At 38.4% G+C, this 13,418-nt stretch overlaps 1 protein-coding gene across 1 annotated transcript; it reads left to right on the top strand.

Annotated features, from left to right (window-relative positions):
- The first annotated feature begins 10,367 nt into the window (after window positions 1-10,367).
- On the top strand, window positions 10,368-10,778 carry LOC115758974 (antifungal protein). The gene is made up of 2 exons (XM_030699777.1): window positions 10,368-10,388; window positions 10,457-10,778. Exons 1-2 carry the CDS (start codon window positions 10,377-10,379, stop codon window positions 10,763-10,765), a joined length of 321 nt encoding a protein of 106 aa, XP_030555637.1. The 5' UTR covers window positions 10,368-10,376; the 3' UTR covers window positions 10,766-10,778.
- The last annotated feature ends 2,640 nt before the right edge of the window (window positions 10,779-13,418 follow it).

The following is a 13,418-nucleotide window of genomic DNA, read 5'->3' as shown; positions in this document are numbered from 1 at the left end:
TAGATAGATAGACAGAGGGAGGAGGGTGATAGAGAGATATAAGAAGAGAGAAAGAGAGAGAGAGGGAGAGAGAGAGAATGGGAGGGGGAGAGAAAGAAATAGAGAAAGAGAGATTGTAAAATAGAGAGCATGGAAGATCGTCCAAAAGTGCCATAAAAATAGAGGTGTGCATGAAAAGAGAAGAAGAGACACTGTAAGAAGTTAGCTTGTATTTGAGATTGACCCAGGAAGAGTTAGAGAAAGAGCTAAAGATCTATTGAGATAAAACTAAAAAACAAGATAAAAATAAATGTCTACATTTTCAACAATAATTTATATTTTTATTAAGAACTTATCCTAAAGTACGAAACTGTAAGACAAGGCAAAATTAAGCATTAGTAATTAAGGCTTTGGGCTACATATATATTTACATATATTTCAGATAATATAACCGTAGTTCAGTTGTTAGATTTATAAAATTATTAACAATAATATATTAGTATTAATAATATTATTAATACTTGTTCTTAGTGTAGGCAAAAGTTCGTCTATTTGTCTTTGGATTCATATAGTTTTATTTTATTTGAGCGTGGGCTATTTTTTATTGTAATTTTATTTTTTATTTTTATATATTTTTTTTTTTTGTTGGAATCGGTTGCGTTGGTTTGACTGCCACGAAAAGTTCAACTTGGGCTGGGTTTTTGCTGTTGCACGTAACTTCTGCTGCCAACTATGTGAAACGTTGTTGGAGGGCCAATTTTAGTATTGCTTTCTCTAGGTTGGCCACTTCATGAGTCCTCTGCCCCCTCTGCCGCCTCTCCGTCTGTCTGCGTCGCTGCCTCTGTCTGTGTGTGTCCTTCTGTGTCCTTCTGTTTCTATCAAAAATGTGGGCGCATGTGTCTCGTTGTTGCAGTTGCAACAAAGTGCATTGAAAATTATTTCTTTTGTTTATTAAAATTGTTTTGCGAGCTTTATTGAAAATGAGACGGAAATGGCATAGCAGTTGGGTCCTTGGGTCCTTGGATACTTGGATCCTTGGGTCCTGCCCTTGGCCAGTTTGTGTGTGCGGCACGCACCTTCGCCCGGGCGACTGACAAATTCTAGCCAACTCTGTGGGCGGGCGAGGGGCATGTGACATGTGGCATGTTTTATGCATGTGACTGCAGCCAAACACGCTGGGAAAAAACCGTCCCTATACCAAGTTGCGAGCTTATTTACATGTTGAACTCTTTTTCTTCATTTTTTACCACGCATCAAATGAACGCGTGCTGAGTGCACATTTGGATTAAGGAGCAATGCGTTCAGCGGGCTGAGGGTGTGGGCGTGGCAACTCCAGCGACGAGCATGATGTAACAAGATGCAAGTGAGCGGAGGGTGCGGTCATGTTCAAAGATGCCTGAATGCATTTGGCGCCCAATGCCAAAGTAGATCTGCATACGAGCATATCATATGTATATATCCCTGCACACAGAAATATATACTTACTTATATATGAATAGATATATGTACATGTATAAAGATAGATGTGGCTGCATAGCCACTGGCGCTCACGGTATATAAAATGCATAGAATTTTCGCTTTATTCCATGCATTTAAAGGCAAATTTATGTTATGCATGTTGCTGTCTAAAGCGAAATTGCAACAAAGGGGCAAAGCAAAAGGTAACAACAACCAACATGCAACAAACAAGCAACAACGTGCAACAGATATAATATTAGACATAAATCGCTGACACGCACGTTATGCGAGTCCTTTGAATATGTTGCTACTCTTGATTGAAAATACAAGAGCTAGAGCTCTTTGTATACCCTATAACCGTCAAGTGGCTGACAAGGGTATGGAAGAGTTGTGTAAATGTTTGTGACAGCAGCTACTACGAATTGCGATGTTTGAGCTTGTATGTGTCAAATCTATATAAGAGGTATAAAAGAAAAAATAAAAAAAGTGGGAGAAATTAGCCTGTGCAGGGTATCTGGCAGCGGAGCAAGTCCCTATGAAAAAAGCTTGTAAATAAGTTATGTTTAAACATTTTCTGTACACTTTGTAAACCTTTGCAAACCCCAAAGAAACAAGAAATTCTTGAGAAATTCCGCTGAACAAAAGACTAGTTTTGTATAAAGTCAACAGCCTGAAAGGAAGTACATAAAACTAAAGATAGAAAAAATAGTATTTAACAGATCTTTCTACTCTTTAGTAGTTCAAGCAAACTATTAGTAGTTATTTCAGCACACTTAAAGCACATTTTCGCCAATTCCAACTGAATGAAATTTTACGCTCTGAAAATCCATTAATTTCAATATTTAATGCATTCCATCTAAATCCCTAAAGCAAATCACGACACGACAAGAAAACAAATCGTTAACATTAAAAACACGATTCGCTGTCGCGGATGCGAATATGAATGCGGATGTACTGCTGCGAATGCCAAATCCATTACAAAGCTGTGCAACATTTTCTTACAATTTAAGTGGCAACGCTTTTAATTAGCTCGCCCAGCTACGCTGCCAGAGTTGGGGCTCATTCCAAGCCCCACCACGCCGGCAAAGGACTTATGCAAACGCATCAGCTGCGGGAAAGTTATTTGAAAGCTCTTTTCTCTGATTCGCTGCGACTGCTCGGTGCTCATTATGCTCACTATTTACCACCAGCAATTATGGCCATGGATTTCGATAGTCAAAATCTAGCTGTCCCATCAATCTAAACAGCTTACGAATGTCTCCAGCTGCAGTGCAGACACGAATTATTTAGTTGTCCTCGCGCAGAGAAGGGGAATGCGTGTAGAGGAAAATATAGAGAATTTCGATAAATTATGAATACTGTTTCTCGTATGTGTGCTATATCAAATATTTTAACATCTGAGATCTGTACTTGTTACGAAACTAAGCTAAGTGCACTGCATACTTTCAGGCAGTTTCGATTAATGAACAAACAAATATTTTTCAAATAATATATTTAGCCTTGCATAATTTTAGGCAGGTTTTGATTTTAAGAAGGCAACAATGCCATCCTAATATTTGTTAAAAATAGTGCATACTTTTATGCGGTTCCGATTATTAAAGGGCCGTCGATGTTGCCCAAGTACTTAGTTTTATGCCGTACGCAGACGACATTGTTGTCTTTAAAACAAATCTTTAAAATATTCAAATATTCATTCCTTTTGGCAGTAAAACTTGTCAAGGAAGACAATAAATAAATGAATCGTAATAAATCTGAGTTATGACAATATTTTTATATATTCTTAAAAGGCATAAAAAATGTTTTTTATAGTTTTTGTTTTTACAAAATTGTTCTCTACGGCTGACATTGTCGCAAAATGTCGCATTCTATGTTATCTCATGCACAGATGTCCCATTTATATGTATTATGAATGTTTCCTTAAATATTTCTTATTAGGTTTGTTTTTATAGTTTATTTATTATATTTGTTTATTATATTAGTTGTACTCCCAGCAAACGTTTAATTATTCACTCAGTTCGAGTTCAAGTTGAAGGTTAACTGTATATTCAAATAAGTTTTATACATTTTTTTTACGTCTGCATTTTTGTTGATTCATACAATCAAATTGGTCGCTTCCCAATTATTTCCTACGACACATCCATAAATTTCGAAAGGCGCCTGTGGACTGATAAGCACCAGACCAAGTAAATAATGAGAAGGGACAAATGTCATTTTTAAGTCGAATACTAAACGCGCTTTTCAAAAAATATATATATTGTTTAATTAGAATACTTAATGCTTGATCAATCTTAAATAATTTTAAAGTTATGCCTAAGAACGCTTGCCCCAAAAATCGATTTTTATCGATATTATTAAGTTAGGAGAATATTGAGAAAAAAATATTACAAACATATGAGTGTAGCGTGTAGCATGGGGAATATGCACTTAAATTTTGTAGTGTCCGGCTAGACGCCTTTACAGACACGGACAGACAAACGTATATGACTTGATCGACTCAGTTTGTAGTCTTGAACAAGAATATATATACTTTATGGTGCCCGAGATGCTTTCTTATGCCCATTACATGCATTTTCACAGATATATTATACCCTTTGTTTTGGGTTCAGGGTAAACACCCATTTTTCAGCAATTTACTCTGTGTCCGGTTGTATCAGAATCGAAAATTTGTTTTACAAATTAAACTGTCCTGTTTATAACGACCGAATCGGTCATCACGACCAAGACAGTTTATTTAATAATACCCTAACGAAATTTTACCAAAACATATACTAGAATATTGTATATGTAATCTAGTAAATGATAAGACATTTTCGTATACTCTAGCAATTTAGAACTAAATTTGTTTTTTTCCGCTTTTTGTTTTGATTTTGAAATCGTTTCAAAGTTAATCTCTCGCTCTCTCGATTGCTGGGTATAAAAAGGCCCCCCATTTGATGCTGCACAGTTAGAACTTATTTGAAAGTGCTGCAGCCAAATCAACAAATCAAAATGAAATTCTTCGTAAGTTCGCTTGAAGATCCTTAAATCGAGCTCAACGACTAATGGCCTAGAATTGTTTACATTTAAAGATCGTATTCTTCGCCCTGATCGTCGCTGTGTTCGCGGCTGGATATGGTCAGCAAGGACAAGGCGGACATGGCCAGCAAGGTTTTGGCCAGGGCGGACATGGCCAGCAAGGTTTTGGCCAGGGCGGCGGACATGGCCAGCAAGGTTTCGGCCAGGGCGGACATGGCCAGCAGGGTTTCGGCCAGGGCGGACATGGCCAGCAAGGTTTTGGCCAGGGCGGCGGACATGGCCAGCAAGGTTTCGGCCAGGGCGGACATGGCCAGCAAGGTTTCGGCCAGCAACATGGTGGACAGGAGGGACATGGCAGACGTTACTAGGACGTTTTAATCAATAAAGATAAAGCTTAGCCTGATAACTCAACCCTAACTTGTCATTTAGTGTGTTTTGTTGTTATGCATGAATCCACTTGAAATGGGCAACAGGCAGAATGCAGAAGTCATCCCATTGTAAATTGATTCCAGGTTAGCAGCAAAAGTCTGCTCGATCGAGTCATGAAAATCGAAATGTCTATCAAATACCAAGAAATGCCGCCAAATGTCAACTTAAATCTACACAAACATTAACATATGTGCATATGTAAAATGTGAAAGGTCAGAGGAGCCTATCGCTAGCCAAGCCAATCCGTTTTTATGACCTGCAATCTGCCATATTCCTAGAACTCAGGTCGAAATACGCATTACGGAATTCTAATATTGGATGAGTGCTGCATATGCTGCCGATAAGCCGACCCACACAAATGTTGTTAAGTGCATGTTCCTTTTGGGTTTTATGGATATTATGTCTTCAGGTATAATTTATGTTTGTGATTTTATGCCAACGTACTGTCAGCAGTTGCGATTTTTGGCTTTAAAAGCCTTGAACGCAGCACAGTTGAGTTCAGAGTTGAAAGAGCAGTCGCTATGAAGTTGCTGGTGAGTGTGCTGCATATAAAAGTCAAAATGTACTACTGAAAATATGGTATTTACTTTTGAATTTCGCATACAGATCATTTTGTTTGCGCTATTTGCTGCTGCCTTGGCAGTGCCGCAGTACGGCGGCGGATATGGCCGTGCCGGCGGTGGCGGCAATCGTGGCGGCTATCATGGCGGCAATCGCGGTGGCTACCATAATCAACATCACAGTCCGCATCACAATCCACATCAGCATCATCATCAACATCATCATCGCCACTAGTTTTGGCACAAATATGCAGCGTTCAAAAGCGGTATTAATAAAAGCATTTCGATACTGTTCAAAGAAAAGAATATTTTGTTTTACAGTGTTAGGTGCACTGCATAAACTGCGTGTAACCTGTATCTTTATGGTACCCTAGTTAATGTTCCTCTTTGCGCTGCATAAATTGCTGCTATCCTGCTCGCACACGGTCTTTGTTGAGCGCGGATTCTCATTCATTGTTTTCAGTTGCGCTTAAAGAAGACCTCGGTGATATTGTGCGTGATCATATTCCCAAACTTCGCCTCGAGTTTGTGTGTTTTTAAGCAGTTTATTTAAATTTAAATGAGTGTAAATTTTCTTGCGACAACTTTTCTGCATTGCCAGTCTATTACTTTTTGATGCTTTACATATTGTATTCTTCTTCTAATATCATGGATACGGTGCGCAGGCACATATGTCGGCCAAGTGGCATTTTAATTTAAGCATGAGAGAGAGCGAGAGATGTTGATTTTGACTGTACTCAATAAATAATCTAGAGTGAGACATGCACACAATAAACATGTTTTGTCCGCTTTGCTTAAGATTTGCCAGTTATTTTCTGACCACAGAAGAAACGCTTAATTGAAAGCTTTATTTCAATTCACAGGCAATGAAATTTCGCGCTCTTTGGGTATATGTTCTGAGTTGGACATAAAACGCGATACTAATTACTGAAAGATTCCCAGCCCCATGTGCAGTGGAAGATTACCAGTAAGAAACTTATTTGTATACTTTATGGGAGTTTAATTGTTTTAGCAAATGGCCCAAAATAATTACGAAAAGTAACCGACTACTAACACATGTTTGTTTGCCTGAGCGCAGCAGCAGCAGCAGTAGAAGCTGATTATAGTATCCTCCATCAGCTTAGTTGACGGCGCCGGGCGGCGGTGGCGGTTGGCCGGCGCACCAGGGCGTGCAGGGTGGCAGCGTGGGACGTGTGGGCGTGTCCCGGGGCGGGCTAGCGCACGCGCTGGCCAACAGCAGTGATAACCACAGCAGCTGCGGGAGCAATTGTGAGAGAGAGAGTTGGTGAGAGTGAAAGCGCTGTCGATTATTTTTTGTTTTTTTTTTTTTTATCAACTTACACAGTACTTAAAATTCATTAGGACTGACGAACTTTTTGGATGCTCTGAAAATTTCAAGAGCAGTCTGCTTACTTTTATATGCACCCCACTGACTAGAAGCTTATCAGCAAATGAGAATGTTTAGCAATTTAAAGGAAACAAATAATAACAATAACAAAATTCTCTACACAAAAAGTTTATACAAATTGAAGAATTTAGATAAGTTTATTTAATAATATTTTATTTCTTTGGTTCGAAGGAATTACGTTGTAATATATTGCACAAAGAATATTTGTCGAAAAATTTTGATTTCCCTTTATATTCCACAAGTGACTAGAATAATAATATTTAGTAATATTTTAAGACAATATGCATATATAACTTGTTACAGTTCAAATTATAAATCTTATCTAAATAGTTGGAATAATACTTCAAAATAGGCTTTGAACAAATTTGAATAAATATTTTCTACATAAATTTTTTTATTTCAACCATAACGTCAGTTCTGAAAAATAAAGTTTATAATTAAAATTTGTAAATATACAATTGATTCCACTGTAGAGTGCTGTCAATTCCCAATAGCCGACTACTTAAAGTCCGCATCTTTCGAAATTGTTTGTACATATTGTTTATTGGGCAAGGTCAATTTCCAGCCGCACTTTAATGGGTCATGTGTGTCGTATTGTATACAATCATTGCTCTGTTCTCCGATTTTCCCGTCGCTTTTATTTCTTATTTTTATTTTGTTTGGCTTACTGCGCAATTCTTAAATGTCACAGCTATCTGACCCAATAATCAGACAACTTAATTGCAATTGCATTTGTAAAATATTTTCTGCACACTTTGCCAGTCGGTTTGTTACCTTTCCCATGCATTCCAAAGGGAGAGCTTCCCATTCGGCCACCTTCTGCCGGCTGAGAGAAATGCACCCTCTACTCAACCTACATATGTAAATGAGGCTTAGATATTTTAGGGGCTCTTGTTTGTTGGGGTAAGTGTTAGGTGTTGCAGTTTCAAGGGATATGTTTACAGAGGAAAGTGTAGCTAATATACCAGTTGCTAACGAAAATAGAACTGTTGCTAGTAAGCTAACTGGAAATTGTAAAAACTATCCTCAAAGATGTTTAGAATATTTGCGCAATTGTTAATCGGCGAATGCGAAATACTCCGTTTCTGTTTGAAGTTTAAAGCCAATATCGAAACTATGAAACTATTGAGCTATAACTGATATTAACTTTAATATAAAATATATATTAATTGTCGCTATTTATCTGCTAAGAACTTAGGTGCATGCAATGAACAATTTGATAATATTTTTAATTTTAAAAATGTTAAAATGTTTTATTAATTGCACTATAATTGTTCACATAGTGTTGTTTCGCTTTGTGCAGCAAAAAAAGTAACAAATACAAAGCCTTAGGCTTAAGGTTTCTAATACATACCGATTCCCTATTATAAAACTAGTTACTGGGCAGACTTCCCACGCAAAGGTATTGACTCTTAAGTGACTTAAGCCAGAATTGGTTAGCTGTGCTGTTTTATCGCTTGGCATTGCTTCAATCACAAGCTTTTTTTTTAACAAGCTCTTCACTCTAAACTAAATAAAGCAAATGTTTTTTCTTGCTTTTTTTCTGTGTGTCGCTTCCAAAAGTTCGAGTCTCGAGCAAGGCAGAGCCGGAAATTTATTTGTGCGGCCATTGCAAGTGGTAAATAAAAAAGCAGCAACTGCTTAAGTGGCAGTTTCGGGCACATACCCAATGGCCATTTTCCAACCTTTGCCCTTTGCCCCACGACGCCTTTGCTGCCTTCCAGTGCATTGCCTTAAAAATGCAGCCAAGTGCAAAGGCCACCTGGCAGCATCTCTTGGCCAAATTGTTGCCGTTGCTGCTATTGTTTTTGCCGGCATATCTGTGGGCTTCCGGTTCGTCACGCGCACACACATACGCACACATGCTGCCACGCCCACTCGCCACAATTTGGATGTGGGCGAGGCGAGCAATGTGCAGCCATTGAGCGCAAATGTGCCAAATAATGACTTGCAGGCGAGTGCAATTTATATGATAAGCAACAAAAATAAATTGCAGGCAATTCATTTTACTTAAATGCAGCAGCAACAACAATAACAACAACAACACGCGGCAATGAGCTGCTGCAGCGTTGGCAACTTTCACACACACACACACATTCGCCCACACACCTGCAGCTCAGGTAACGTGTTGTATATCATTTGAAAATTTTGTGCTTGCCTGGCAACTGTGTTCATTTATTTTGAGCCTGCCTAATGAAGCCCCAGCGATATGACAAATGCAAACAGCAAAATATTTCAAATTTAATTTGTCGATTTGCGGACGATTTGCCAAGTGTTGCATAGTTTTAGGCTTAACTTTTGACACACGAAAATCATTGCTTGAACTATGCATATTTGTTATTTGGCCTGCTTTCAGAAGTTTTTCAAATATATGATTTTGAACTCGTTTCCATGAAATCCATAAAAATAGTTATTGAAATTCGGCTTATTTTGAACACATATCAAAGCATATGAGAGCTAGAGACACCAAATTTGGTATTTAGACTCTCGTAAGTACACAGTCTTATGAATGTTTTTTGTTACATCCCCCGGTCTACGCAGAATTTTATTAACACTCGTTTGAAAGCCACATTTATGTGCAGATGTTTAAAGTCTCATTTCCTATAGCAGCTCGGCTTTAGGATTAGGGTATCTCTGAGTCTAGCACAACCGACTAGAACACTCTTATAGTTTACTCACTATAAATGTTTTTTGGACGAGTTGTACATCAGTTATACATATATTACAATTAACTCAGTTTGAGTTCAAGTATAAGGTTAATCCGAAATTAAAAAAAAATATATATATATATATATATATATATATATATATATATATATATATATGATTAAAAAAAACATATTTACACTTAATTGATTCTCAGAATCAAATTGGGAACTTCCCATTTATTTTCTACTAAGAGTCCAAAGATTTTGAGTGGCGTCTTTAGACAGATAAGCGTCAAGACCAAATAAATAATGGGAAAGAACTGTGAGTCGAACTAAATATGCCTTTAAAAAGGTTTTACCAATATTAAACAATAAAAAAAAAAAAATGGTAAGCAATGAAATTTGTTTGAGAACAAGAAATCTGAACTCTTTGCAATTCCTATTTAACTGTACTTTAATTAAGTTTGTCAACTTTTTTGTCTAATAGTTGAATCTCTGCCAGGTTTTATCACAGCTGACAAGTTAGTTTTGCCCAAAAACAGATTTAACTGGATACAACGACCTGATCCTAACATGTTGTCACGATCAAGACAAAGCATATTACAAATGGAATCTTTCATATATAATACCCTCTCAAATGTGTGCCAAAATAAAGCATATTTCATATGTAATCTAGTAAATGATAAGACATTTTCGAAGGCTCAGACAATTGAGAATTAATTTGTTTTTTTCCGCTTTTTGTTTTGATTTTGAAATCGTTGCCACGTGAATCTCTCTCTCTCTCTCTCTCTCTCGATTGCTGGGTATAAAAGGGCCCACCAATTGATGCTGCACAGTTAGAACTTATTTGAAAGTGCTGCAGCTAAATCAAAAATCAAAATGAAATTCTTCGTAAGTTCGCTTGAAGATCCTTAAATTGAGCTCAAGATCTTATGGCCTAGTATTGTTTACATTTAAAGATCGTATTCTTCGCCCTGATCGTCGCTGTTTTGGCCCAACACGGTAACGGTGGTTATGGTCAGCAAGGTTTCGGCTCGGGTGGATTTGGTGGACACGAAAATGGATATGGCCAGCAAGGATTCGGTGGACACGGCCAGCAAGGATTCGGTGGACACGGCCAGCAAGGATTCGGTGGACACGGCCAGCAAGGATTCGGTGGACACGGCCAGCAAGGATTCGGTGGACATGGCCAGGAGGGCTTCGGTGGAAATCACGGTCACGGTTTCAATCAGCACCATGGTGGCCATGGACACGGCAGACATTATTAGGCCGATTGAATCAATAAAGATGATAACATTATCTAAATTATGGTATTTATTGTGTTTTGTTGTTGTGTAATTATCACCAGAATTCTTTAAAATGGGAAAAACATAGCTTCTCGTATAGCTCGCGTAAATTAAGTTTGTGTTTTGCAAATTTTAGAACTTGAACTGTTTCCTGTTGTCTTGTTGTCTTCGCACGACTCATGCATTATTTGGGTTGCTTACTATAACCTTTACTAATAAATAATAGTATAAATTACAAAAACAATAAATTGGTACTGGCTAATATTTTCTTATTATGCCATGACTATGCTTCAATCGACCTTTTGCAATTTGTGCCTTGATTGTGCAATTGGTAGTATAAGATATTGAAAGACGATCCCCGGTCGCGCTACAGCGCTGCGAACGTAGCTAAAGGCAAAAACAGCATACTTCGCTGACGACATGCAAATTGAAACCGTTTTTTTGGTAGTTGTTAGAGTTGGGGACTTGCTGGCATTTTGCAAGCTGTTTAATGCTCTTACAACCCTACACCTGTGCGCGCGTGTGTGTCTGTGTGTGTGTGCGTATGTGTGTGTGTGTGTGTGTGTGCGTGTGTTTGGACCAGGTCGAATTGCTGTGCTGTGCCTCCGGGGGCAAGGCTCGTGTTGCTAATGAGCCGACAGCGTTAGCTAATTGAGCGTGTCCGAAGCTACAAACGAAATTAATGTGAAAATTGATGCCCCGATGCGACGACCCTCAAAACTTTTGCATTTGCAAGAGACAGAGATAGCGAGTGAAAGAGAGAGAGAGAGGGTGAGAGAAGTCAGAGAGGGATAGAGAGAGGGAGAGAGAGAGAGAGCAATAAACATGCCACTTTAAATGTTACCAACTGCAGCAGCTACAACTACAAAGTTTACAGCAGTGCAACAAATCCAATTGTCCAAGCCGTATTCATATGCAAAATTAATGCCAAACTCGCGCAGGTCTCTCGAGCGACAACTGCAGACATTGCCCGGGTACGGGAATCTCTGCAGCTAGAGAGTAGCAATACAAAGAAAAAAAATAAAATACATGACAAAACAATGCGAACAACTGCTAGATCGAAACTGACTTTAACTCTTATTAACCTGTTCTAAAAGTGTATAGAGAAGAATTGGTATATATTTATATATATTTGATTTGATTGAATTAAGAAAGTTTTATATATTTTGCTTGGGTTTAATTAAAGAAATAATCAATTAAACCAGATAGATATGGTATATACATGAGATTCTGTATAAATATATTGTACTTATCAGCTTAAATATTGGAACTATCCACAAATGATCAACATTTGTATTACTAAAAAGTTCTAATCTTGAAACATAAACAAAAATCTATTTAATTGAGGCATATATACAAAATCTGTTTAATTATTTCGAAAAATTCTAGAGCCTATTTTATTGCAACTCTTTGGCTCTGCGTGCAAATATTAATTTCTTTTTAAGTTAATTTTTGCTTTTCATTTCAGATCCTGACACATAAATCCGATGGGTGAGTTCAGTTCTTTATTAAAATAAACCAATAAACAGCAATTGGCTTTAAAGGAATAGGCTTAATATTTTCAATTAAATTTAGCAATCTTTTGTTAAAAAAAAAGTATTTTTATATATGAAGTAAGAAACCTTTTCTCAACATACAAAAATTTGTTAAATGTTTTTGTAATATTCAGCTCTTTCTCTCTCTCTCTCTTTATCTTCCCCTCTCTCTCTCTCCCTCGTCCATCCTCTCTCTCTCTCTCTCTCTCTCGCTCTTTCTATAGACCTCATTGTAAAGCTGTTTATGCCCATTGTCATGCCCTGGCAAAAAGCGCAGCACATCCGTTGACCCGACAGCTTCAGCACAGTCCGTCCGTTCCGCATCCCTTCATCCTGCACGACTCCTTTTTGAGTGTCCTTCATTGTTGAAAGCTGAACCTTGGGAGCAATCAGTGGATTATACGCTGCTTTACAAGAGATGTGCTGCTGGCAGTTGGCAGTCACTGCACTTGAGTCTGCTTCCCCCAACGCCTCTCTCCCTATCTGTATGTGTTAGGCTCTGAAAGAGAGAGAGAGAGAGAGAGCACAGAGTTCGCGTTGTATGCAACACTTTTTTGCATTCATTGTTCGTTAAGAGTTATGCGAGTGTGTGCGTGTGTATGTGTGTATGTGTGGCTATGGGGTTGTGGGGTTGTATGGGTGTGTTGTAACATAAATTTAACTGCAAGCGCATGGAGCGTGTGACAAGGCCACAGGAATTCAAAACAAAAGTTGCAACAAATACCAAACACGCCATAAAGACAACAACAACAACAACAGCTACCAACAAATAGACATAAATTGCAAGCTGGCCACGCTCTCCTACTCTCTTTGCTACTCTCTCCTTCTCTCTCCATTGCGCTCTCTTCTGCCCATGTTCCGTACCTCTGCCACCCTGTGTGGCGAAAAGAATGACAGGAAACCGGATGTGAGTGCATGCCTTTTGTGCATGCAACGAATTATTCAGTTGACATACAGGATGTGTGCTTTGTTGTTGTTGTTGTTGTTTTTGCTGTTGTTGCTGTTGTTGCTGCTGCTACTGACTGCCTGCCCGCCTGTCTGCCCTCCCCTCTCCTCCACGCCTGCCTATCCGCTCAGCTGACTCGCCCGCCTGGCCACTT

Source organism: Drosophila novamexicana, unplaced genomic scaffold (assembly GCF_003285875.2).
Source record: "Drosophila novamexicana strain 15010-1031.04,08,12 unplaced genomic scaffold, DnovRS2.1 tig00000193-arrow-pilon, whole genome shotgun sequence".
NCBI classification, from domain to species: domain Eukaryota; kingdom Metazoa; phylum Arthropoda; class Insecta; order Diptera; family Drosophilidae; genus Drosophila; species Drosophila novamexicana.
This window is presented reverse-complemented; position numbering and strand designations above follow the sequence as displayed.